The 22,410-nt window shown below is 46.4% G+C and overlaps 1 protein-coding gene across 2 annotated transcripts; it reads right to left on the bottom strand.

Moving 5' to 3' along the window:
• Positions 1-861: 861 nt before the first annotated feature.
• On the bottom strand, positions 862-22,209 carry LMO2 (LIM domain only 2). Of its 2 annotated transcripts, none has more exons than XM_027072918.2 (4): positions 22,053-22,209; positions 10,533-10,764; positions 6,657-6,872; positions 862-1,847 (listed from the first exon to the last, which is right to left on the bottom strand). In XM_027072918.2, exons 2-4 carry the CDS (start codon positions 10,571-10,573, stop codon positions 1,628-1,630), a joined length of 477 nt encoding a protein of 158 aa, XP_026928719.1. In that variant the 5' UTR covers positions 10,574-10,764; positions 22,053-22,209; the 3' UTR covers positions 862-1,627. The 2 variants fall into 2 exon arrangements, with proteins under 2 accessions (XP_026928719.1, XP_026928718.1); XM_027072917.2 differs by lacking the exon at positions 22,053-22,209 and adding an exon at positions 10,893-11,030.
• Between the last annotated feature and the right edge of the window lie 201 nt (positions 22,210-22,410).

Below are 22,410 nucleotides of genomic sequence, written 5' to 3'. Positions count from 1 at the left end.
CCACCCAGACACCCCTAATTAGACTTCCTTTAAATAGGCCACCTTAAAGCAGTCAAATTTCCTAACTGCTTTAGCATTTTATATACCAAGAGCCATTACTTATTTCTCCTCTAGAAGAAAAAACAAACAAACCTTAACAGGAATGCCACAGTTAATTAACTATAGCATTAGATGCAGATTTCTGATGTCTTGATAATTAAACACATTAAGACTTCTTGGTGCTTGCCAATATTTTTATGAAACAACCAAGAAGTATAGCCACCTAGGTTTGTCTCTCACTAGGATGGATTTGAACTAGTGGGCAGAGAGGTGATGGCCAGCAGGTGGCGCTCTGAGTCAGTTCGTGGCGGCCTGCAGAGGGTGGAAGGCAAAGGCAGAAGGCAAGATGGCCTGCTTTAAATCCTCAAAGTAAGGGTCCTCTTAACCACTTGTCATAAAATACCCTGAGACACACGTCTTGGAAAATCGAAGTGTCAAGCTCAGCATCTTTGCCACATTTCAAGCTAGGTAATTACCTTCTCTCCCAAAGGGAATCTGTTTTATGTATTTGTGTCCTTTCTAGGTTACAGGTTTCCCAAAGGCAATGATCTTGCCTTCCGTTCATTCTATACAATGCTGAAGTGAAATGCTCATTTTACAATAACAATTTAATTATTCTGCATCCCTCTGAGCTACATGATGACCTGTTATAGAATTGCTAGTAATACAGAAACGTGCCTGCCTCATATAAACCCTAGCAATAAATGGGAAGTTTTTATCTGACCTAAAAATAAATTGCTTATTTACTTCCCCTTTACAGTATAAAAAGTCATTTTCCTGACAACCCAAATTCTAAGTCATAATCAAGTAAACAACACTTCATTTTAGTCTGTCATTTTTATTGTCTGCAGAGTTTTTTTTTTAACTACACACAGCAAATAGTTTGATATAATCTGAGATAATAAAATAGTTGAACAACTTTTGTTTTTAGATTTACATTCGTATAGAAACAATCTGTGGAACTCCTCACCTCAAAACCAGGGTGTCTAAAAACGGTGATTCATTAGCATTGCTTTAAATAATTGTTTGGTTAAAAGTTGCAGTTTCCATTCTCAACTGAAACGTGTCTCCACACAGTTTCCCTTGGGTCCAAAGCTTAAGGCCTTGGGAAGGTGGCCAGGAAGAAAGGATGGCCACTCTCCTCTCTGTCCTTCCCTTGTGTGGAGGACAGTGATTGGAGCAGGGCTGTCATAAAAGCCAGGAAGAAAAGAAATCAATTGCACATCTCTAATTGTCAAGGGTCAAGGTCCTTTGCACACGTCCCTCTCCGTAAGTGTGAAGTTCTAGGATGATGGCACGCGCCTGCCTGCCCAACACTCCTTTCCTTTACTAATCTTATCAGTGACTATGCATAGGCGGTGGCCACTGTCCATAAGCTCTCCCTAAAGGCTGATCATCCTATCATAGTTAAGTCTTGTCCCTTGTATTGTGTCACTTGGATGCTGTGGCTTGGTGCCCAGAGAGGGTCCACCATCCCCTAAGAAATGCCTCATCCCACCCTCCAATCCCCAGAGTGCCCAAGAGTGAAGACCCTACGGAGACAGTGACTTCAGTGAAACACCCCTCAGAAATGCTGGGGGACCCGGGCCTAGATCATTCCATTGATCTTAGTCCATTCGTAGATGTCCTGTTCACACACTATGTCGGAGTTGATGAGGAGGTATCTGTCGCCCACACAGAAGTGCTTCTGACAGGCGGCGCATTTGAAACATTCCAGGTGATACACTTTGTCTTTCACTCGCATCGTCATCTCATAGGCACGGATCCGCTTGTCACAGGATGCACAGAGACCATCTTGGCCAAAAAGCCTAGGGGAAAAAACAGAAAGAAAAGCTAAGAAGACGGTGGCAGAGACAATATTGGAAGAAAGGGTTTGAGGATGGGTTCCATACAGGAGGCTCAATTTCCAACAGGTCAGGAACAAAGGACAAGGTGGGTCCAGGGAGGCTCACAGAGCCTTTCCTAGAGGGAAGGAGGGACTGTGGCATGAGGCTGCAACCCATGGCATTTGTGTTTGGCATAACCTGCCCCTTTTCTGAGCTCTCCCTCTCTGTGGCCACCGGTCCAGGCTGCCCCAGGCCCCTCTTCTGTGGAGAAATGCCTAGCTGAAGTGATTTAAGTTAAGATGTTAGGCAGTACTGTATGTCCCTTCCCAGGGGAACTTTCATTTTAGAAGAAGAGCTGGAGCAAACCCCTGGGGACCTTTTGAGAGGGAACTGACCAGGAATGCAATGAAATGGGCATCTTTCTGAGACTCTCAGATTCTCTCATGTCAACAGCCACTGATTCCACCCACGGGGAGGGCTGGTCTCAAACTCCTCCATAAGCTAAAATGGCCACCTCTGCATGACTGTTCGCTGGGGCCCCGGCTTCTGGGAGACAGTGAGAGCTGGATAGAAGACACTCAGCACAGTTAACCGTGCCTCAAGAATCTGGGAGATAAGCGGCATCTTTCCACATTGAATGGCAGAGCTTACTTCAAGGTCCTCGCTGCTCCATTGGTGTGAATCTGTGGAGAAACTTTTTCTTCCGACGCTGAAATCAAGACTCCCCTAAGTCTCAATCGATCACTTATTTCGAGCAATATTCAATGTCAAGGTGGGAGAGGCAACATGGTGGAGCTCAGTGCAGTGGTTCTTAAGCTGTGGTCCTGGGGCCAGCAGCATTTGCTAGAAATGGGAACTTGCTACAAATGCACATTCTCAAGCCTCCTGATTGAGACACTCTGGGGATGAGGCCTAGCAGTCTGGTTACGGAGCACTTCCAGGTGTTTCTGATGCAGGCTGAGGTTTTGCAATCAGCCTGTGAGAGTGGAATAGCGCAAGTACTGGAATCAGAAGACCCAGATTCAGTCCAAGACTACAGCGCAGAGCACTGAGTGGCCTCAGTGGGACCTCAGACTCCCTGAGCTTCTGAAATGGCAGTGACCACAGCATCTACCCCATTATGAGAAGGATCAGACTGAGCATTGTCAAAGCACCAACGATCAAAGGCTAAGCCAACATTGGTTATAACACGTCAGGTGTATTCCCAATGGCGCAGTCCTGCTACAGGAGGTCATTTTCACGTGTGCCTGCTAACATGGCATGTTAGCGGGTCCTTTCCACATAAAACATTTTGGACAGTTTTAGGCAAATGCTTCTTACTGGAAGTTCGTATTAACTTCAGAATAGCAGAGAATCAATTGGTGCATTCTGAGAGGCTATGGGGGAGACAGGAGCAATCGACAAATTTTGAAACATTTGGACAGAATTAACGGAATCAAGAAGACGCGGTCTGTGGGTGAAGGGCTGAGAGTTAGAGCCAGGGCCTGGCTAGTTTCCCCCTGAATCCTGCTTTGCATTTGAGGCTCTCTAAGTGTTTTCAAGGCACCACGTGGGAGCAAACTCATTATAGGGGGAAGAACATTTTATCCCAACATAGCAGATGGCGGAGCTGTAGGAAACTGCCACCGTGGAGGTCACAGAGTGGAAAGACAGTTCTGGTTTTCTGACTATTCAGTAAGTTGAGTTTGGGACTGAGCAGGGATAGACGACTCACAAAACAGTGTGCGTGGAATGAAGCCAACGCCTGGGGTGTGTGACCCTTAAGGAAGGAGAGCATTTATTAAAGGGAAGTTGGGGGTAAATTACAATACACATCAGGCAGTTAATGAGGGGAAGGACAAAGGACTAATATTTGGGAGGCAAGCTCAGGTCTAACTAGCCAGGTGCCCTGGAGCAAATGACATCCTCTCTTCTGGCTTCTGTGTCTCAAGCTGTAAAAGCAAGGGAACTGGGAGAAAAGGTTTCTGCAGCCCCTTCCAGCTCTGGTATTCTGAGATTCCACCAACAGGAAAAATAAACCAGGACTTGACATCTAATTTGAGCATTCACCTCAAGAACTGGTGCCTTAGGCTGGATATCCCTGAAGCAGACCCCGAGGAGGGGAATTATTAAGGATGTATTCTCAGGGGAAACTGGTAAGGCAGCAAGGGAAGCCAGATAGAAGGGGAGGCAGACAAGCAAAGTAATCTCCAGCAAAGGCCCCGGGGCGGGGGGTGGGGGGGTGGGGGGGGCTCTGGGCCAATGGCACGGGGACTCTGGGGTATGTCTCCAGGTCTGCGGGCTCCAGGCAAGGCTGCAAGGCTTTGGTGCTCCTGCAGTGCCAGTCATTGGTTAACATCAAGGTCCGCTGGGGGTCTGGGGGGCAGTGGGCACACTTCTGGCTCTAACAGAGGTACTGTTGGCTGTTGCAAGTGAAACCACTGTGGAGTGGGGTGCACTGCACACAAAAGTTGGTAGAAAGGGATCTGAGGGAATCTGGGCCCGGTACTGACATTAACAGCTACGATTAGGTTCCCTCCCAGCAACATAACACAGCAGCATCAGGGTTTAGGTCGGCACTGGAGATCTCATAAATATTTGAAGCTAAATGTCTGAAAAGGACTGTAACAGGCGAGTCAGCTGTGGGAAATCCTCAAGAGGAGTAGTTCTCCTGGGGCGGGGTGGGGGGGCGGGAAGAAGACTGAACCCCATCACGGAACCCCCAGAGAGTCACCGCACCCCAACTTGCCTCTTTAAAAGACTGCCAGATATGTTAAGAATGCAAATAAGCAAGTCCATGGCTAAAGGACCATTCCTGAAGCCAAAGACGGTTTTTCTCCTCTGTCAAGAGGTGTCAATGTCTTAAGCTTTCTCCTGCCCATTTTAATAACAATAATATAAATATTAAAGGATGGCTGGAACCGCCTGCACTAACACAGAGTTAATTAACATGTTGCCTAGGAATGTAGCAGGGAGAAGAATTATTTCGTGTCACCAAGACACAAGTTAATTAACATTGGGTTCTCCCAGACAATTTTTTTTCCCCTCTTCTTTTTAAAAATGCAAAAGATTAACAAGCCCAGGCAGCACTGGGTTTATTCTTGAATGTTATATAAAACCACAGAGATAGGGAGAAGCTGGGGCTCTTTTGACCTTACTCTATCTGCACTATTTAATAAGATTCAAATGATTTGACAGGGATGTAGTCAGGGGGCCCAATGGGGATCATTTACCCGTCTGCTTTCTGCACTGACTTTTGGCAAACTGGTAGCCGACAAAATCAGGTCTCTGTTTATCCCAGTTCCATTTTCTTGTAACTTAATAAAAAATGGACCACAATTATAATCATGATCATTGAAAACTCTACTTATTTTCTCTGAACCACCAAGTTTGCAAGGACTTTATTGGAGAATTTAGGGGGGAATAAAAGGCACTTATTCTATCAGTCTGGGTAAACAGATAAGCTTCCTTCACCGTGGAATTGCCTGCATTTTTTTTTTTTTTTAATGTAAAAATGCTCTGAGGGCAGGTTTGGGAGGCAGAGGTAGCCTGGCCGCCAAGGGCACTGGAGTCTAAACAAGCTTCCCTGGGTTGGGTGGTCCTAATGTATTACGGCTGCATGCTCCACAGACCCTGTGCCCCAGGAAGATGGCAAAAAACTGACAGCTATACAGTTGAACAGATCTGACAGTAGAGGGCACAGAGTTACCTGCACGGCAGCTAATATGAAACTGGAAATGCTAGAACATTCCGAACCAAGGCACTCGTTGAGTGCTGGGAAACTCACATGGCCAACAGCGTGACCCGGAGCATCAGAGATGTCCTTAGCTCCTGTCTCAGTGGGTGTCCTAGAGTTCCTATTTTTCCTTCCGTTCTCCCATCTCTTGTTCATTAGGTAGGAAAAGACTCGATGATCCTGTCATGAGGGTTGGTTGCAAGAGCAGCTAACATCTGTTTGACGTTCACGCACCAGGCCAAGAACTTTACACGTATGACCCCATCTAATCCTCGCCGCATCCTTGGAAGTAGGTGCGGCTATTATCCCCATTTCTATAGATGAGGAGATCAAGGCTGGGGAAGGGTAAGTAGCTTGCCCGAGTTCACACAGCTAGAACGCTGTGTTGTTGGGACTCACACCTACAGCTGACTTCAGAACTTTTGCCCTGTCACAGTCAAAAGCTTGGAGCTTTCCCGGGCGCCTGGGTGGCTCAGTTAAGCGTCCGACTCTTTAATTTCAGCTCAGGTCATGATCTCACGGTTGGTGGGTTGGAGCCCCGCATGGGGCTCTGTGCTGACAGTGTAGAGCCTGATTGGGATTCTCTGTCTCCCTCTCTTTCTCTCAAAATAAATAAACTTAAAAAAAAAAAAAAAAAGCTTGGAGCTTTGAAATGTCTCATCATATAATATTGGGGTCCTACAAAAAATTATTTACAGCCTAGATATATGTTTTGAAGCATTCAATGAGCTCCTAAGAACCTACCCTCAAACTGGTCAACTCCAGCACTCCTGGATCCTCTGGCCTGACATGCGTACCCCTCCCCAGTCCTTGTGCCCCACCATGCCCCGCCCCCAGGGGACTTCTATTCAGCATTTCATGTTTATCATTCTCTCACCTTTAAAAAACTAGTATTTTAGCACAGAGGAATGCGTCCCTGAGAATATGCTCCTCCAGCAGGAGGAGATGCCAACTACTTCTCTGCACAAGGCAGCTAGGCTCAGCCTCTGGCCTGAGCGGAAGAGGTGGACCTACACTCAGATGGTCTGTGGATTGTCCCCTCCCTGCTCAGGGCCCCAGGCGTGGACATAGGGTACCTGAGATAGTCCCTTCGGCAGAGCTTCCGGCCCAGCTTGTAGTAGAGGCGCCGCCCCACCTCGCCCAGCCGGCACCCGCAGAGGTCGCAGCTCAGACAGTCCTCGTGCCAGTACTGGTCGATGGCCTTCAGGAAGTAGCGGTCCCCAATGTTCTGCTGGCAGCCACCGCATGTCAGCAGGGACGGGGGGATCTGCAGCACTTCATCCACTGGCTCCCTGGAGAGAAGACCAAGCATTAGGGACAACCACATGACAAGCACCGGGGGTCAGGAACTGCTCTGGGCCGAACTGGACAGTTAGGTGCCTGTTGGTGACATCAGGAGAAAGGACGGGGCTCCACATCCTGAGGCTGAACTGCCGAGAGGCCCCGTTAGCCTGAGTCAGGCCTGGAGGGAGCTAGGTCTCTCCCCCTCCATGCTATAGAAGTAAATGCAGGGCACCAAGAGGTACACCCCGTGGGGGAGGGGGGGCGGGGTTGTGGCCCTGCCTGCCGCCCAGCACTTTCTGGGCCTCTCTGCCGTCTTTTTCTTTTTTCCACTCTCCCCTCCTACTCTCCCCTGTATCTTGGCATTTCTCCTTCTTTTCCTCCTCCCATGCCTAGACTCAAGGGCACTGCCAAACCTCAGGGGAGGCACTCCAGGCTAAAAGAGTTACTTGCTTCAGGGACAGCCCACTACCCAGAGGGCTAAAGCTCTACAAATTCCCTGTCGAATGGACCTGCCATCCTAACCCAAGCCCTTCCCAACTGCACAAAGAGCAGAAGTGAGGAAGAAAAAAGAAAGTGATAAAATTATCTTAGGTTGTTTTGTTTCCCAAATAAAAATGCCATCAGGATATAATAGGAATTCTCATTATCATTAAAATATATATATACATATATGTATATATATATTTTACAGAAATTCCACATCTCATCTTTATTACTGAATGAACCCTTGGAGAAAAATCCCAGGTATTAAGGCCATTGTTAGACTTATAAAGGCCATTAAATAGACCTTTCTGCATGTGAAAATTTTTACAACAGCAAAACTGATTTGGATAAAGCTGATTTAGGAAAGAAAATGAGGAAGGGGCAATGATTATTTTCAAGAGTAGACAGCAATTAAACAGATTCTGAAATCTCCATCCAGGCTTGCTAACAGTGAGCCTGTGATACGTGTTCCCTCCTTAAAAGGTGAGACAGTGTCTCGAGTTCACTTCGCTTCCCTGGAATCGGAATACTCCAGTTTTACATTTTAAAATAAATAATTTTATTTGTCAAAAGAAAATAAGAGCGGAAAGAAACATTTCCAGCACCGAATGGGATACAGGAAAAACCTAATACCTGTTGATTTGTAACAATTAACAAGCGCTCTTTTGAACCTTACTCAAAGGCAAATCTTTTTTTTTTTTTAATCTATTATGCTTTAAAAAATGGACTGGTTTCCGATTGTGCAATTCCCAAAGGGAGTTTCCTCCTCCATACCTTGAGGGTATGAATCTTTCTCCTATTTCTAGCTGACACTAATTTGCCAGGTAACCTTGTGCCCTGATTGGTCTGTGCCCATAGAGCTCAGCACCAATTATACTTAGGGACGATGAGACTCACGTGATCAGTGTTGTAATGCACGCACGCTGACAACTCCAGGTGCCTCTTTAAAGTGGTCACCTCCCTGTGAATATTTAGGAATACTGAAACCAAGTCCATGCCTTATAGACCAAGTGTAAGGGTCCTTCATAAGATGATCCCTTCTTAGAATAAGAAAATGTGAAACCCAAGTCAGTTTTTTTCTTAAACTGAAGACTTTAAAGAGTTGTAAAAATTCACTGAAGCCTGACTTGCTTTTCTTTGTTTCCACAGGTTATACATAAGGACTGCCATTCTCCCTTCTGAAAGATATCCCCAGCATTTCACATGTGTCAGCTCAGAAGCACATGTCCTCTCTTCCCGCCGCCCATGGTCTTACTCGGGCTTCCAGAAACACTCATGGAACCTCAACCACACTGGATGCCCTGATGCTGATGCTGCCAACCAACTGTGAAAGAGGAGAACTTTCACCTTTCTGGTGCAAAGTTGCCTGGAATTAAAATGATCTGCTCTTGTTACTCACAGGCAAGCGGTAGGGGCCACCCAATGCCTGGTAGAGGAAATCTATCCATTGGTGAATCCTGGCTGGCTTTCTGTCTAAATGTTTCATTTGCAAATGCCTAGGCAAGCTTCTATCTGTAAATTGGAGATGCTGATAGTCAAGGCCCACGTTGGTTTGAGTAAGTAATCACAGTGAAAAAGCACAAACTTTGAAAAGGGCAAACCTTCAGGGAACTGAAACTTCCAGATTTATCTTCCAATAAAAGGATTAGTGGCTAAATTCTGTTGATCGAAAAGGTATTAGGCACCAATTCATCCCATTCACTCTTATTGTATTACTGTGGTCTTGCTCAGACTCTGAAAACTCAGGGCTAAGTTGTCATTCCAGATTGATTAAAAAAAAAAGGGGGGGGGGTGGTGGTACAGACCACCCTGTAAACCCTGCATCTGCATAGATAGGTTCTTTTAAAAATGAATGTTATTTTTCTCCCGAGAACTTATTTATGGAAGCTGTGTTTTCCTTAGAACCAACCTAGCCCCTTGTAGACCTGGTGTGAGAGCCTTCAAGACTCAACAGTGATGTTTATATTCTCACTGGATCATGGTACTTCCTGTATTTTATAAGAGCATGCTGAGTGTTTATGCTGGTAACGAGGATAAAACCCACGTACATAAACACCATAGCCGGCTGAAACTGGGGGAGGGGGAGACTTCAATCAGGAAAGCACAGTTCCTTTAAAGCAGGAAAAGAAAAGAAAAGAGAAGACAAATGCGTCTTAAAAGCACAAATGGACAAGTCATTAACCAGCTCCTTTGGTCTGTGTAACAAATCCCTTCAAAGGATTAGATGGGGACTTCAAAGGAATAAAAATTCTCAATACCAGACAGCTAATGAATCTTAAAAGGGCATTTGCGCTGACGGGAAAATGATATCTCCAACAACCCTTTCTCCCCTTGTTAACGCTAAAGAATGGTTTGGAGGTATAGGTTGGGAATAGGGGAACGTTCCAAACCAGGACGAGGCTCTGAAAACAAATGTGGCAAATGCTCATTGGAGCTCTGGCTCCCTGACCCCAAACCCTTTGGAGCCCGTGAAAAATGCTATGAGACACCGCTCCCCAGAGTTCACCTATACACAAAATGGTGCACTAACTTTTGAGGTTCACAGGCCCCCCCATCAGTGAACCCCAAGGGAGAGGGAAATACATATACTCCAATTAACTCCGGATTTAGGGGCTCGAAAGTCTCTGGTGGCCGGAGAGAGCTGCTAGGTGGACGCTCGGACCTCCTCGCCCGCGGGTCCCTGGCGCTACTGGCAGCCGCCCCACCTGCGCACCGCAAAGGGGGCCGTCGGGGACTCGGGAGGCCTCCGCTTGGAATGTCCCCCTTTCCAGGATCAAATGGACAAAGAGAATGGGGACCGAGAAAGCGAGGGGGGAGAAGGAAGTAGAACCAAGCCCGGCACGCTCTCGGGACTGCACCTGCGCACCTCCAATCTCCCCTTGTGCCTGCTCCGGTGTAAACTTTCTGACATGCGGTGGCTTTGAGGTGCGTCCCGGGTAGCCGAGAAGGGCCCGCAGAGGTGCCAGGCCGACCCCCTCTCCCTGCCGCTGGTGGCCCAGCCCCTCTCCCCGTGCCCCCCGGGCCACCCGCGAGAAAGGGGGAGCCCTGCTCCAGGCGAAGGGAGCCAAGGGCACGCTGCGGGCGCGCACCTGAAACCTTCTCGCCCGCCGCCCGCGCCACCCTGCAGCCCTGGGGCGCGAGGCCGTGGTCACCGTGGGTGGCAGGGGCAGGGGAGCCACACTTACTCAGACGGGTCCAGGCTCTTCCTCTCGATGGCTGAGGACATTGGGGAGGGAGGTGGCGTGCCAAGCGGCGGGGGCGCTCCCTTTGTGGCGCGGGGCTGGCAGGCTGCCGGGGCTCGGACCCCCTCGGGTGCTCGGGCGCCGCCGCCGCCGCCGCCGCTCCTGCACCTCCTCTTGCTCCGGCGCTCCGGCGGCGAGCTCGCCCCTCCGCGCTCAAGGACAGTCACCGCGCTCCCTTCAAACGCCAAAGAGAGAGAGCGAATCACCGGGCTGCCGGCGCGCCGCGGCCGAGGCGGGGACCGGGGCGCGCAGCCTGGCCCCAGCGGCTGCAGCTGCTGCTGCTGCTGCTGCTCAGGACTTAACCTTCCATCCCGGTCCCGCCGCCGCCACCGCCGCCGCCGCCGCCACCGCCACCGCCAGGTCCGGCTCGGCTTGCGCGCTGTCGCCGGCTCCGCGCCGCCCGCGGGGATCGTGCGCGCCCGCCCGGCCGCCCCGAGTCCCTCGCACCTATGGCCCGGGTCGCGGCGCGCGGCTCGCCGCCGAGGGCAGGGAGGGGGCGGCGGCCTGGGGGCGGGGAGGGGACCGTGCCTCTCTCCCCGGGCTCCCTCCTCTCTCGGGAAGGTCTATTTTCGCTCAGCTTCCCTCTGTCTCTGGTTTCATTTCCTTTTTCCTGATCACGATTCAAATACAATAGAAGGAAATCACATTTAAAGAGACAGCTGCCCGGTCCCCCCCCCCCTTTTTTTAACGGGGCTCCTGGGGATTAGCAATACAAACAGCAGCAGCATCAGGACTGACTTGCTTCTTAAAGGGGCCAGCGTCGGGGACAGGCAGAGTCGCTCATTGAACACCTCTCCTTACAGAGGCGGCTGGGTTGCCTCTAAATCGTTCTTCAGGGCTTCCCCCCCTTCGGCGTTTCCCTTTTGGTTAACTAAGACTGAAAGTAACCAGCAGGCCGCTCAAGGAAGAAAGAAAAGACAAGAACATGAGATAAGCACATACAGAAATGCCAGCGTCCCGAGTGGCTTTCGCGCCCGTCCGGGGTTCGAGGTCCCAGGTCCTCAGACACCGTGCGCGGGGCTGCCCCGGACAGCGCGGCTCTGCTTGCTGGCTGCGGGTTTGTGACTGCGTCGGCGCTCCAGAGAGGAGCCTGGTGCTGTGCGAGCAGGGACCCAACGGGCTGGGTACGCCTGAGCAGTGCCAGGGGCAGCTAATCCCGGAGGTGGGGGGGTGGTTGGGAGGGACCACGCTGGTCTGAGTCTCCTCTCCATCTGCTGGCGGCAGAATTCCATCCCTCAGCATCTTTCAAAAATCTGACTCCTGCGGTGAAAGTGCCCCCATGGAAAGTGCCAGTAATACTCTGCACAGAGAAAAGTGCCTTTCCAATGATCAAGAACAGTACTTGGGAGCAGTACTATTTTGCCATGGATCAGGGAAAGAGAAAGAAGCCAGACTTTTGGAGTTCTGGTTTCCCTTCCAACCACAAAGGCAAACAAAGTCTAGGAAGAGGAGGAGGCTAATAGTTTGTCCTTCTGTACGGAAAAACTTTGGGCCTTATCAGAGTTCTTTGCAAATTATTATACTCAGACATTATTATTTTTCAGAAATGATTATTAAAGGTCTATTTGTGCATGATCCCAGTCACCAGTCTTGTAAAGAGGAAATTACCAAATACTTTCAGAACTCATAGTTTTATATAAGCAGTCTGGATCATGGTCATAGACATTTTATTCCCATTTTAAAGATGACGTTGAAGGACTTGGATGAGATTACCTTGAAAGGTTGGTGGTTGAAGTCAGAACTGAGTTCCTGATTACTTCATTTTCCCTGTTCAGAGCCGATCCTCACTGACTTTGCACGAGTATAAACCAGAATTTACCATTGCGTGCATGGTTTTGTCATGTTCTTGTCTCCATGTGCAAGGTGGGGGTCCCTAATGGGTATAATTAACACTGTGTGCTGTGTGTGTGTGTGCGCGCGCGCGCGCGTGTGTGCGTGTGCGTGTGTGTGTGTGTGTGTGTGATGAAAGAAGCCCGAAGAGCAGCTTTGGGTCCCAGTCAAGGCCTTCAGTATATAAAAACATATTGTCCTGATCAGACCCTTGCTTTTAACAAAAAAAAAAAAAAAAAAAAAAGAAAGAAAGAAAGAAAAAAGAAGAAACTCCCTAGACATTTTAGGCAAGTCCAAATTATGTGATAAATATGTAACTTACCACTCTACAATCAGAAATGAAAATAAACCTATAGTTCGTGGTTAGCAGTTTACCTACTTATAGCCAGGCAGTGTGGTGGTTAAATGCCAGAGCTACCTGTGTTTCACTTAGGCCCTTATCAGCTAGCATGGCCTAGGAAAGTTACTTCATCTGAAGAGAAAGAATTGGGTAGTGGCTCTGGAGTCAGACTGTCAACATTCTAACCCAGTTTCCCACCTGTGTGAACCTGGGCTAAAAGCAAGAATTTAAACTCCCAATACCCTCATCTGTAAAATGGGGATGCTGGAACCCATTGCATCAGTTGTTGTGACGATTAAGAGTAAATGCATGCAAAATGTGGCACATGAGCTTATAATGGGGTGGGGGTGATGACAGATAGGAGATTAAATGCATGGAAAGCACTCAATGTACATTAAGTGCACATAAAAGGCAGCTGCTGTGTTATAGCAAAACACATCATTGGGAGAGTTTAAAAAGAGCTTGAATTCAGCAATTCCTCTGGGTATTTATCCAAAGAAAATGAAAAAACTAACTTGAAAAGATATATGCATCTGCACGTTCATTGCAGTCTTATGTCTTACAATAGCCAAGATATGGAAGCAACCTGTCCTTGTACGGATGAATGGATAAAGAAAATGTGTGTGTGTGTGTATACATATACACACAATGGAATATTACCTAGCCATTAAAAAGAATGAAGTCTTGTCATTTGCAACAACATGGATGAGCCCTGAGGGCATTATGCTAAGTGAGAAGTAAATCAGAGAATGACAAATTCCATAGGAACTCACTTATAGGCGGAATCTAAAAAACAAGAAAACAAGCTCTTAGATACAGAACAGATTGGTGGTTGCCAGAGGCGAGGGAAAGGGGCAGGTGAAATGGGTATAGGTGGTCAAAAAGTACAAACTTTCAGCTATAAAATAAATAGCTCCTGGGGATATAATGTACAGCATGGTGACTCTAATTAATAATAATACTGTGTTGCATGTTTGAAAGTTGCTGAGAGAACAAATCTTAAAAGTTCTCATCACAAGAAAAAAACCTATGTAACCGCGGTGATGGATGTTAACTAGACTTATTATGGTGATCTTTTGCAATATATGCAAATACTGGATCATTATATTGCACACCTGAAACTAATATAATGTTGTATGTCAATTATACTTCAATAAAAGATAAATTAAAAATTCAAAAATCAATAGGGAGAGTTTGGAATTAAATTTAAAGGTGAAATGGGGGCTTAAAATAAGAATTTCTCACCATATTTATAAACGATTCCCTGTTTTTAAAAAGCAAATGGAGCAGAGTCCCATCACTTCGCTTCCTATTGCCTGAACATACGAGCATTTTCCATTTCAGTGTTCACTGTCTGGGTGACTAGATGATATGTTTGCATCTGCTTGCTTCTATTAAATCAGTTAAGTTGCTACCTTCCTTGTTACAGGTTTGTATGGGGGCTCAAGTTAGCTGTTAAAATAAATATATCCTCAAGGCAACCTCTGAACCACCAACTTTTGGGCATCAAGTTCCCTCTTAATAATAGGCTTCTGTTTTGACCCCAGTGTGTGAAGAAAGAGAGATTACTGCCTATGACTTTGGGTCAGTTTCTTATCTTTCACAACTCTTTGGGGAGAACTTCCTTAGAGAAAGTGAATATTTGAAATGGTATCTTAAGATTTCAATTTCACACACAGTGGTTGTAAGAAATAACTGCCTACCAGTGGGATTTCATTTCTATTCAATGGGCAATTAAATTGCTCAAATTTAAGCTTAACATTTAGAATCAAGTCTCAAAATGTGTTTTTATTATGAATAATTTTAAAGCAATTGTGACCTTACTGTATCTTTCTATAGCAAACCTTATGCCTTATGCAGAAGAGGGACTCAGTAACTATGAGGCAATTCAAACATGCAAAACAGTTCTTGAGAGTTGGGGAAATCTGTACTTATACCTACCCAGTGGGATTGCAATTTAATTCTTCTTCCCCACCCCAGCCCCTTCTCCTTGCTAATCTTGAACACCTTAAAATTTAGAAATTTTAACTTCTAAATTAAAATTGAATGTGAATGTCAGAGGAAGACCGAATCAGTCGGCGTGATGAATCTGACCTCAGGTAGATTGCTTTCTTCCTGTTGGCATTTTCTATTCTTTTTGCTTATTACATTTACAATTGTTTTCTAGGGAAGAGCGGTTTCAAGTGACTAAGGCTGCATTTCTTTGCTAAAATGGACTTCTAATAGAAATGAAAATGCAAATGTCACTGGGAAAATGCCAAGAGTGAAAATTTACTTCTTTTATTTCTTTTCCCAATCGTTAGAACCTAAGTGGTATCACATGCCTGTGAGCTGTGGCATTCACGTATAGAAACAAAAATAAAGATTTGTCTTAATATGGCTCCAGTTCCCATGCAAAATTCTTTAAACTACTCAATTGTCATAGGCATCTGGCTCCCAAACTCATCCCAGGACATTTCAGTTGGTGGATGTGTTTTCACAGAATGTTAGACCTATTAGTAATCTTAGTAATAAATAAATCAGGTTTCCTGTACAGTTGAATAGACCCCCAAAAAGTCTTTAAAAATCCATTTCAACTGAGGCTCAGGAGAATGAGCATAGATGTTAGACAGACACAGCTCGGCTGGTTACTAGCTGTGTGATTTGAAGGAAGTTACTTCACCTCTCTGAACTTCAGTTTCTATATCTGTAAATGGAGGCAGTTGTAATGCTTAGCAGGGTTGGGACTAGGGTGAGGCCACTGCGATCACCTCACAGGAGTTTTAAGAGGATGTGCTAAGAGTTTTAGCATGATGTGTGTGAAAATGCTTTGCACACTAATGGTGCATAGTAAATACATAGAAATGAGAGTTGTTGGGGCACCTGAGTGGCTCAGTTGCTTAAGCGTTCGACTTTGGCTCAGGTCATGATTTCGAGGTTCGTGGGTTGGAACCCCGCGTCGGGCTCTGGGCTGACAGCTCAGAGCCTGGAGCCTGCTTTGGATTCTGTGTCTCCCTCTGTCTGCCCCTCCGCTGCCTGCACTCTATCTCTCGCATTATCTCAAAAATAAATAAACATTAAAAAAAATAAAAAATAAAAGAAATGATAGTTGTTGTTATTACCTCATCTTTCAGAAGTTATCACCACTGTATCAGGAAACAACTAGCTAGTCTCCCAGCTAGTCAAAGCTACAGGAAGAGCTGAAGTGTATGTAAGACATCAACCAGCCCCAGGCTTGGGGGGCCCACATTTGTCAGCCAGAAATGCAGGATTGTACCCATTTACGTTCTGGACAAGCTGCTGACACTTCATTGCTTCTCTACTATGTTGTCTGCTTCAGCTACATCCTTGACTTTAGCTGTCTGATTTTCCCCTTTCCAACAACTTCTAGACCCACTTTTACAACTAAGACAAGAGGCAGGATTGGGTGGTCAATCATTGCTCCCAGATATCACAATTCCACAGCAGGGTCTTAGCAGAATTAAGCTCCTAGCATGTCCTAGTGGAAGGAACCTCAAAAATGTGACTTCCTGGCTTGTTCTTTGGAGCAGAAGGGGTTCTGAGGCACCTCCCTAGGGGGCTTCACCTGCGTCTGTTCCAACCGCAGCAGCGCTGTACTTGTTGACCTTTGACATACTGCCTGACCTCTCTGGACTTTGGTTTTGGCATCTGTGAAGTGGGCATAGTCAGAGTTCCTGTCTCAAGGGGCCATTACAGTAACCCTGTGAAATGAAACACATAAGGTGCTTGGAAAGGACCTAGTAAGTTTCCGAGGAAGATTCTCCTTACACAGAGACATTCCAGCTTTAAAATCTTACAGGGCGCCTGGGTGGCTCAGTCGGTTAAGCGTCCGACTTCGGCTCAGGTCACGATCTCACCGTCCGTGGGTTCGAGCCCCGCGTTGGGCTCTGGGCTGATGGCTCAGAGCCTGGAGCCTGCTTCCAATTCTGTGTCTCCCTCTCTCTGACCCTCCCCCATTCATGCTCTGTCTCTCTGTGTCTCAAAAATAAGTAAACATTAAAAAAAAATTAAAAAAATACAGAAATATTTCTCTTTAAAAAAAAAAATCTTTGAACACCCATTGATAATTCAGACCCTTTGAAGGGCAAGGCAAATGAGACATGGAATCGACAGCTCTTTCTTTCACCACAGCCATCAACAAACTCTTCCTCACCTTGGGTGCTGGACCCTGAACTTGTTTGCTGCTCAGAGTTCAAGTGGGGAGTTAGAGAGCTGGGTGAGCTGACTTACTGAGCTATCCTTGTGTTCTTTGTCCATACAAGCTGTCCCCTCTCTTTAACTGCAAAGAGACAGCCTCGCCTGAATGACACATCGCAGTGCCTGGGACTCAGCACATTTGAAATCCAAACTCTTTCCTGCGGCCCTCGATAAATATTCATTGAATGAATGAAAGTACAAATAGAAGCCCTGCTTCCCTTGGCCAAAGCGTGCACTGTGGTCTCTGGGTAAATGTTGAGAAGGAACTTGAAAATCTTGTCTTCCTTGAGCATCACTTTTAGGAGAAGATAAGGTCTCGGATGCCATTCAGATTCAGGCCCAAAAATTGGTTTGTGAAAGAGATCAGGCTCCTGGCTTCTGGGATCACTCAGATATGGGTGGTGTCAGGAAGCAAGGCCAATGCTTTGAAGCTGGATTCTCTACTGCAGCCCCCACACCCCCCCAGTTGCCCACAAGGAGATGTGGCTACAGTGAACCAGTGTAGAATGCAGCCAATGATACGAGCAAAGACACAGACTTTGGAGATAGACTGGCTTGCCTTTTAGTCCTGGCTTTTTTAGCTACATGGTTTTAGGCAAATTATTTGATAGCGCCGAGCCTCAGTTCTGTCACGTATAAAATGGGGATAATTATACCTTCATCACGGGGTTGTAGGGATAAAATGAGATCACACATGTCAAATGCTTAGCATAGCGCTCAATGGATGGCAGCTATTCTTAGAATTAATTAAGCAGAGAGAACCTCAGAGGAGGATAGTCAACCAGGGCAGGGTTTTCATGGCTGAACACAGGCGGGATCCTGCTACAATAAGGGCTCAGCTCCAGGAGGCTGGAGGCAGCCTCCTTGCCTGGGGAACTCTTGCCTTACCTCCTTACCTGCTCTGGTAGCCCCCTTGGGACAGATGGGCTGGGCTTACAGACGCCTGGCTCAACCTCATGTTCAGGAAAACAGCATACAGAGATGGCATGAGGAACCTGCCTTGGCCACTGGCTCTTCAGAGTTGGAGGTCTCTGGTTTGAGGCACTGCATCTAGACAGGATTTCCATTGGATGGAGGAGCTAGGCTGCTTCTGGGGCAGCTGTGTTTTCTGGCGCTCAAGTCTAGCCGAGGACACTGAATCTGGCAGGGGGAGGCGATTCTACTTCCTGATGATGTTTGCTTTCCTAAGCTTCAGACCTCGGTTGAAAGGAGTCTTGTCGATAATGCTCTCTAGAAATACCCATTGCTGAAGGAGGTATGAAAAGAGCTGCTTGCTCTTTTCTGCCAGTTTTCTCTGCCTCCCTTTAGCTGTCCCACATGCATCAGACTAACCCTGGAAGCTCAGGCTGAGCCATCTGGAATCCTGTTTTCTTCACTGCCACCACCCTGCTCAAGAATTTGCAATGGCTCCCTATATAGCCTGTAACCATTGGCAAAAGGCCTAAACTTTGGGGACCCCAGTGCTATTGTTTTTATAGAAGGAAGAAGGTCGAGCTGCAATTCTGTCTCTCTAGCAGGTCAGGACCAAGCTTTCCATGCTTCCCTTAAGGCTCTGTGATCCTCCCCACACCATGGGTTCAATTTTATATTCCACACTCTAGTGCCTAAACTTTCCTACTCAGCCAGGCTTCTCCTCTTTGATCTCAAACACCCTGTTTGTGCCCATTTTTATGCACTGTCTTATCCTGTTCTCTCTGTCTGGGATGTCTGCTTTGTCTGTGTTTCAAAACTTTGGTGCTTGAATAGTAGAGTGGTTAAGAATAAAGGCTTTGGAGATAAATAAACCTCGTTTCCAGCCTCTGCTTCATAACTTACTATCTGGGTAATTAATCTTAGGCAAATCTCTGAGCTTCAGTGCTTGCAATGATAAAACAGAGACAATGCTAAATATAGGGTTCGAAGAAGTAACTGAGATAATGTGTGCAGCAGACAGAACCCTGTGCATGGCACAGAGTAAGTGTTCAGTAAATGGCAATCATTAGTGCATCATTACTAAGTCCCCAGTCCTCTCTGCCTCCTCCAGTTTTGTCCATCAGCCTGGACCCAGCTCAAGTCACATCTTCACCCTGGAGTTTTCTCTGTCCCTGGAAGCTCAAGGTAGCTGATCCCTCCCTGAGTTCTCACGGCTCTTAGCTCTAGGGCCTGGTGAAGTGCTCATTAGACTCTGCCCGGCAGTACAGTGATTTCATGTGTGTGCCCAATCTTGCCACCTCAGAAGTGCCTTATGTTCTGGAAGAAGAGAGGCCACGGTTTTCATTTTCACTAGCTTCCAGGGTACTGATATAAATTTGGAGATACTCAATAATTCCTTTTGAATTAAAGGCTTTAAATACCACATCCATGTTATCAATATCCCAAATTCCTAGATTCACATCGACATTCAGGAAGGCCTGAGGGTCTTTACATTGGAAACAAAGGTGTCCCTAGAATCAATATTGAGGATGGCCCATGCATTATCAGTCACAGACCTCTTAAAAACCTGGGGACTGGGGTACCTGGGTGGATCAGTCGGTTAAGCGTCTGACTTGATTTTGACTCAGGTCATGATCTCACATTGGTGAGTTCAAGCCCCGCATTGGGCTCTGTGCTAACAGTGCGGAGCCTGCTTGGGATTCTGTCTCCCTCTCTCTCCACCCCTCCCTTGCTTGCTCTCTATATCTCTATCAAAATAAATAAAAGTAAGCTTAAAAAAGGGGGGGGGGTAACCCCCCTGGGAACTAAAGTTGTAAAACTTAGAAGAAAACCTAGGGGGAAATCTACATGACATTGGATATGCCAGTGAGTTTTTAACCAAAAGCACAGGTGTCATATCTTATTTATATTTAGTTTAATTGTTAAATTATATTTAATTTAATTGTTAAATTAAAAACAGATACATTGGGCTATGTGAAAGCTAAAGACTTGTACCTCAAAGACACTATCAACAGAATAAAAAGGCAATCCATGGAATGGGAGAAAATATTTGCAAACCATATAGCTGATGGGAGGTTAATAGTCAGTATATAAAAAGATTTCCTATAGTTCAACAAAAAAATTACCCAAATAACCAATTAAAAAATAGGCAAAGGACTTGAATAGACGTTTCTTCAAAGAAGATCTACAAATGGCCAGTAAGCACATGGAAAGCTGTTCAACCTCGCTAATCATTGGAGAAATACAGATCGAAACCACAATGAGATACCACTTCACATCCATTGGGATAGCTCTCACCAAAACCCAGAAAATAACAAGTGTTGGTAAGGATGTGGAGAAACTGGAACCCTTGGGCACTGCTGGTGGGAAGGCTCCTATAGGTACCGGTGCAGCTCCTATAGGATACAATATGTAGGTTCCTCAAAAATTAAAAATAGAATTACCAAATGACTCAGCAATTCCACTTTTGGGCATATACACCCCCCCCCCCATTGAAATCAGGAACTCAAGCAGATATTTATATGTCTGTGTTCATAGCAGCGTTTTTCACGATAGACAAAAGATGGAAGAAAGCCACGTGTCCATCAACAGATGAATGGGTTTTTAAAAAACGGTGTGTGCATGCAATGAAATATTAGTCTACCTCAAAAAAGAAAATTCTGACCGATGCACAACATCAATGAACCTTGAAGGCACTATGCTAAATAAAGGAAACCAGCCACAAAAGGTCAAAGACTACATGATCTCACGCATATGAGGTACCTAGAGTAGTCAGATTCATAGAGACAGAAGGTAGAATAGTGGTTGCCAGGGACTGAGGGGGAGAAAGAATTATTTTTCAATGGGTACATTGCTTCAGTTTGGAGAGATAAAAATAGTTCTGGAGACGGATGGTGGTGCTGGCTGTACAGCAATGTGGATGTACTTAATGCCACCGAAGTGTGCTCTCGGGAATGGTTACAATGGTAAATTTTATGTTATGCATATCTGACCACCAGAAACATTGGTCAAAGTTAAAGGCCATCTAGGTGCACATCTGGGCCAACATGCAAGGTTTTGCCTACTGTTTCAGGAAGCTCACAACCTTCTCAGATTCATCTGTGGACCCATTTAACCCCAAAGTTATGGGGAAGCTAGTCCTGTACGTCCTGAGACATTCTTCAGGTGCCCCTGTGGCAATCCCTGCCCAATGAGGTCTCTGTCCGTGGTGGTGGGCCCTGAATTTCCAGATGACTTTCTTTGCAAGAGGCCACTCGGCTCCAAGGAAAGGGGAAAAGGGTGCAGTGTGTTATTTTGTAAAGCCACATCCTTAAAGGAACTCAACGCTTGCATAGATATCTATCTGCCCTCTCCTCTGAGAATCTGTCAGTTAGAAGGCACCAGTCACAGGCTCCACTTTGGGGGGCAGTGGCAGGAACGGGGGTCTCCTGTAAGTAGAGCATCTTTAATGTTCCTTCAGGCCACAGCCCCTTTCCAAAGGCCCTGGGGGCTGCTTGTGGGCCGGCTCAGCTCCTCTCAAACTTTCAGGCTACAGTGCTTCCCATCATATTGCAGAAGGCCGCCTTGGGTCATATCTTGCAAAGGAAGAGCTATTAAAAAATATTCCATTTGTATTTCCTGCGTGGCCCTCCATCTGGAAATATCTTTTATCTGGCAACTTTTGCAAAGTGAACTGAATCTTGAAGGAGGTCCTGGCAGGTTTATGCTGGCTTCTCTATTATTCCAGTAAGTCATTTCCATCCTAACCTTCACAAGGGCTGAGTAATCGTGACTTGGTATCAGAAACAGGACTGGCAGAGAATGGCAGCAAGTCTTTTGGGCCCAGAGGTATCTTTTTAACCCTGAAAACACCCACTTGGAGGGCAAGAGCAAAATCTAGAAAATTATTATACACACTCTCTCTCAGCTCAAGTGTTGCTTCTTCGAGGAATCCCCACTCCCACCCTCCGTGACTAGATCAGGACCCACCATTGTCTAATGTCACTCCCAGTCTGGATCACAATTTGTAGTCCTACGTTTTGTGATGGTTAAAGCGTGTCTGGCTCCCCCAGAGACTGCAAGCGCCTTTTGCTCAGAATCGAATCCAAGAGCCTAGCTTAGAATCTAGCAGGTAGTAAGTATCCAATAAATATTTATTGGAAAAATGAATGCATGAACAAATGAATGAATGAAACTCATCTTACCTGCCTCTCTGCCAGTTACTTCAAGTCCTGGTTGAAAAAATACCTCCTTTTCAGAACTGTTGTTACTGAGAGAAAATGACAGGAACCCTCTGGTAGGTAGCTAGAAACAGAATGAAGGGAGGGAGGGGGGGAGAGGTCTTTATCTTCAGTTAGAGAAATGTTTCCATGGGTCCTTGATAAAGTAGGGACAAATGTCCCCAGGGCCCTCTGATGGCTGTGTGTCCTTGATAGTGTGGCTGGGTGGGGCAGGCGGAACTTTGGCATCGGGGCAAAGGGATGGATTTTAACGGTTTCTTCACTGGTTGAAAAGGCTGCTTCCTGCCCAACTTTGTTTTTCTCCGTTATGTACCAGCTCAGC

The sequence above is a fragment of the Acinonyx jubatus genome, chromosome D1 (genome assembly GCF_027475565.1).
Source record: "Acinonyx jubatus isolate Ajub_Pintada_27869175 chromosome D1, VMU_Ajub_asm_v1.0, whole genome shotgun sequence".
Taxonomy (NCBI): Eukaryota; Metazoa; Chordata; class Mammalia; order Carnivora; family Felidae; genus Acinonyx; species Acinonyx jubatus.
Note: the sequence above shows the minus strand (reverse complement) of the source record. Positions and strands in the feature narration are given on the sequence as shown.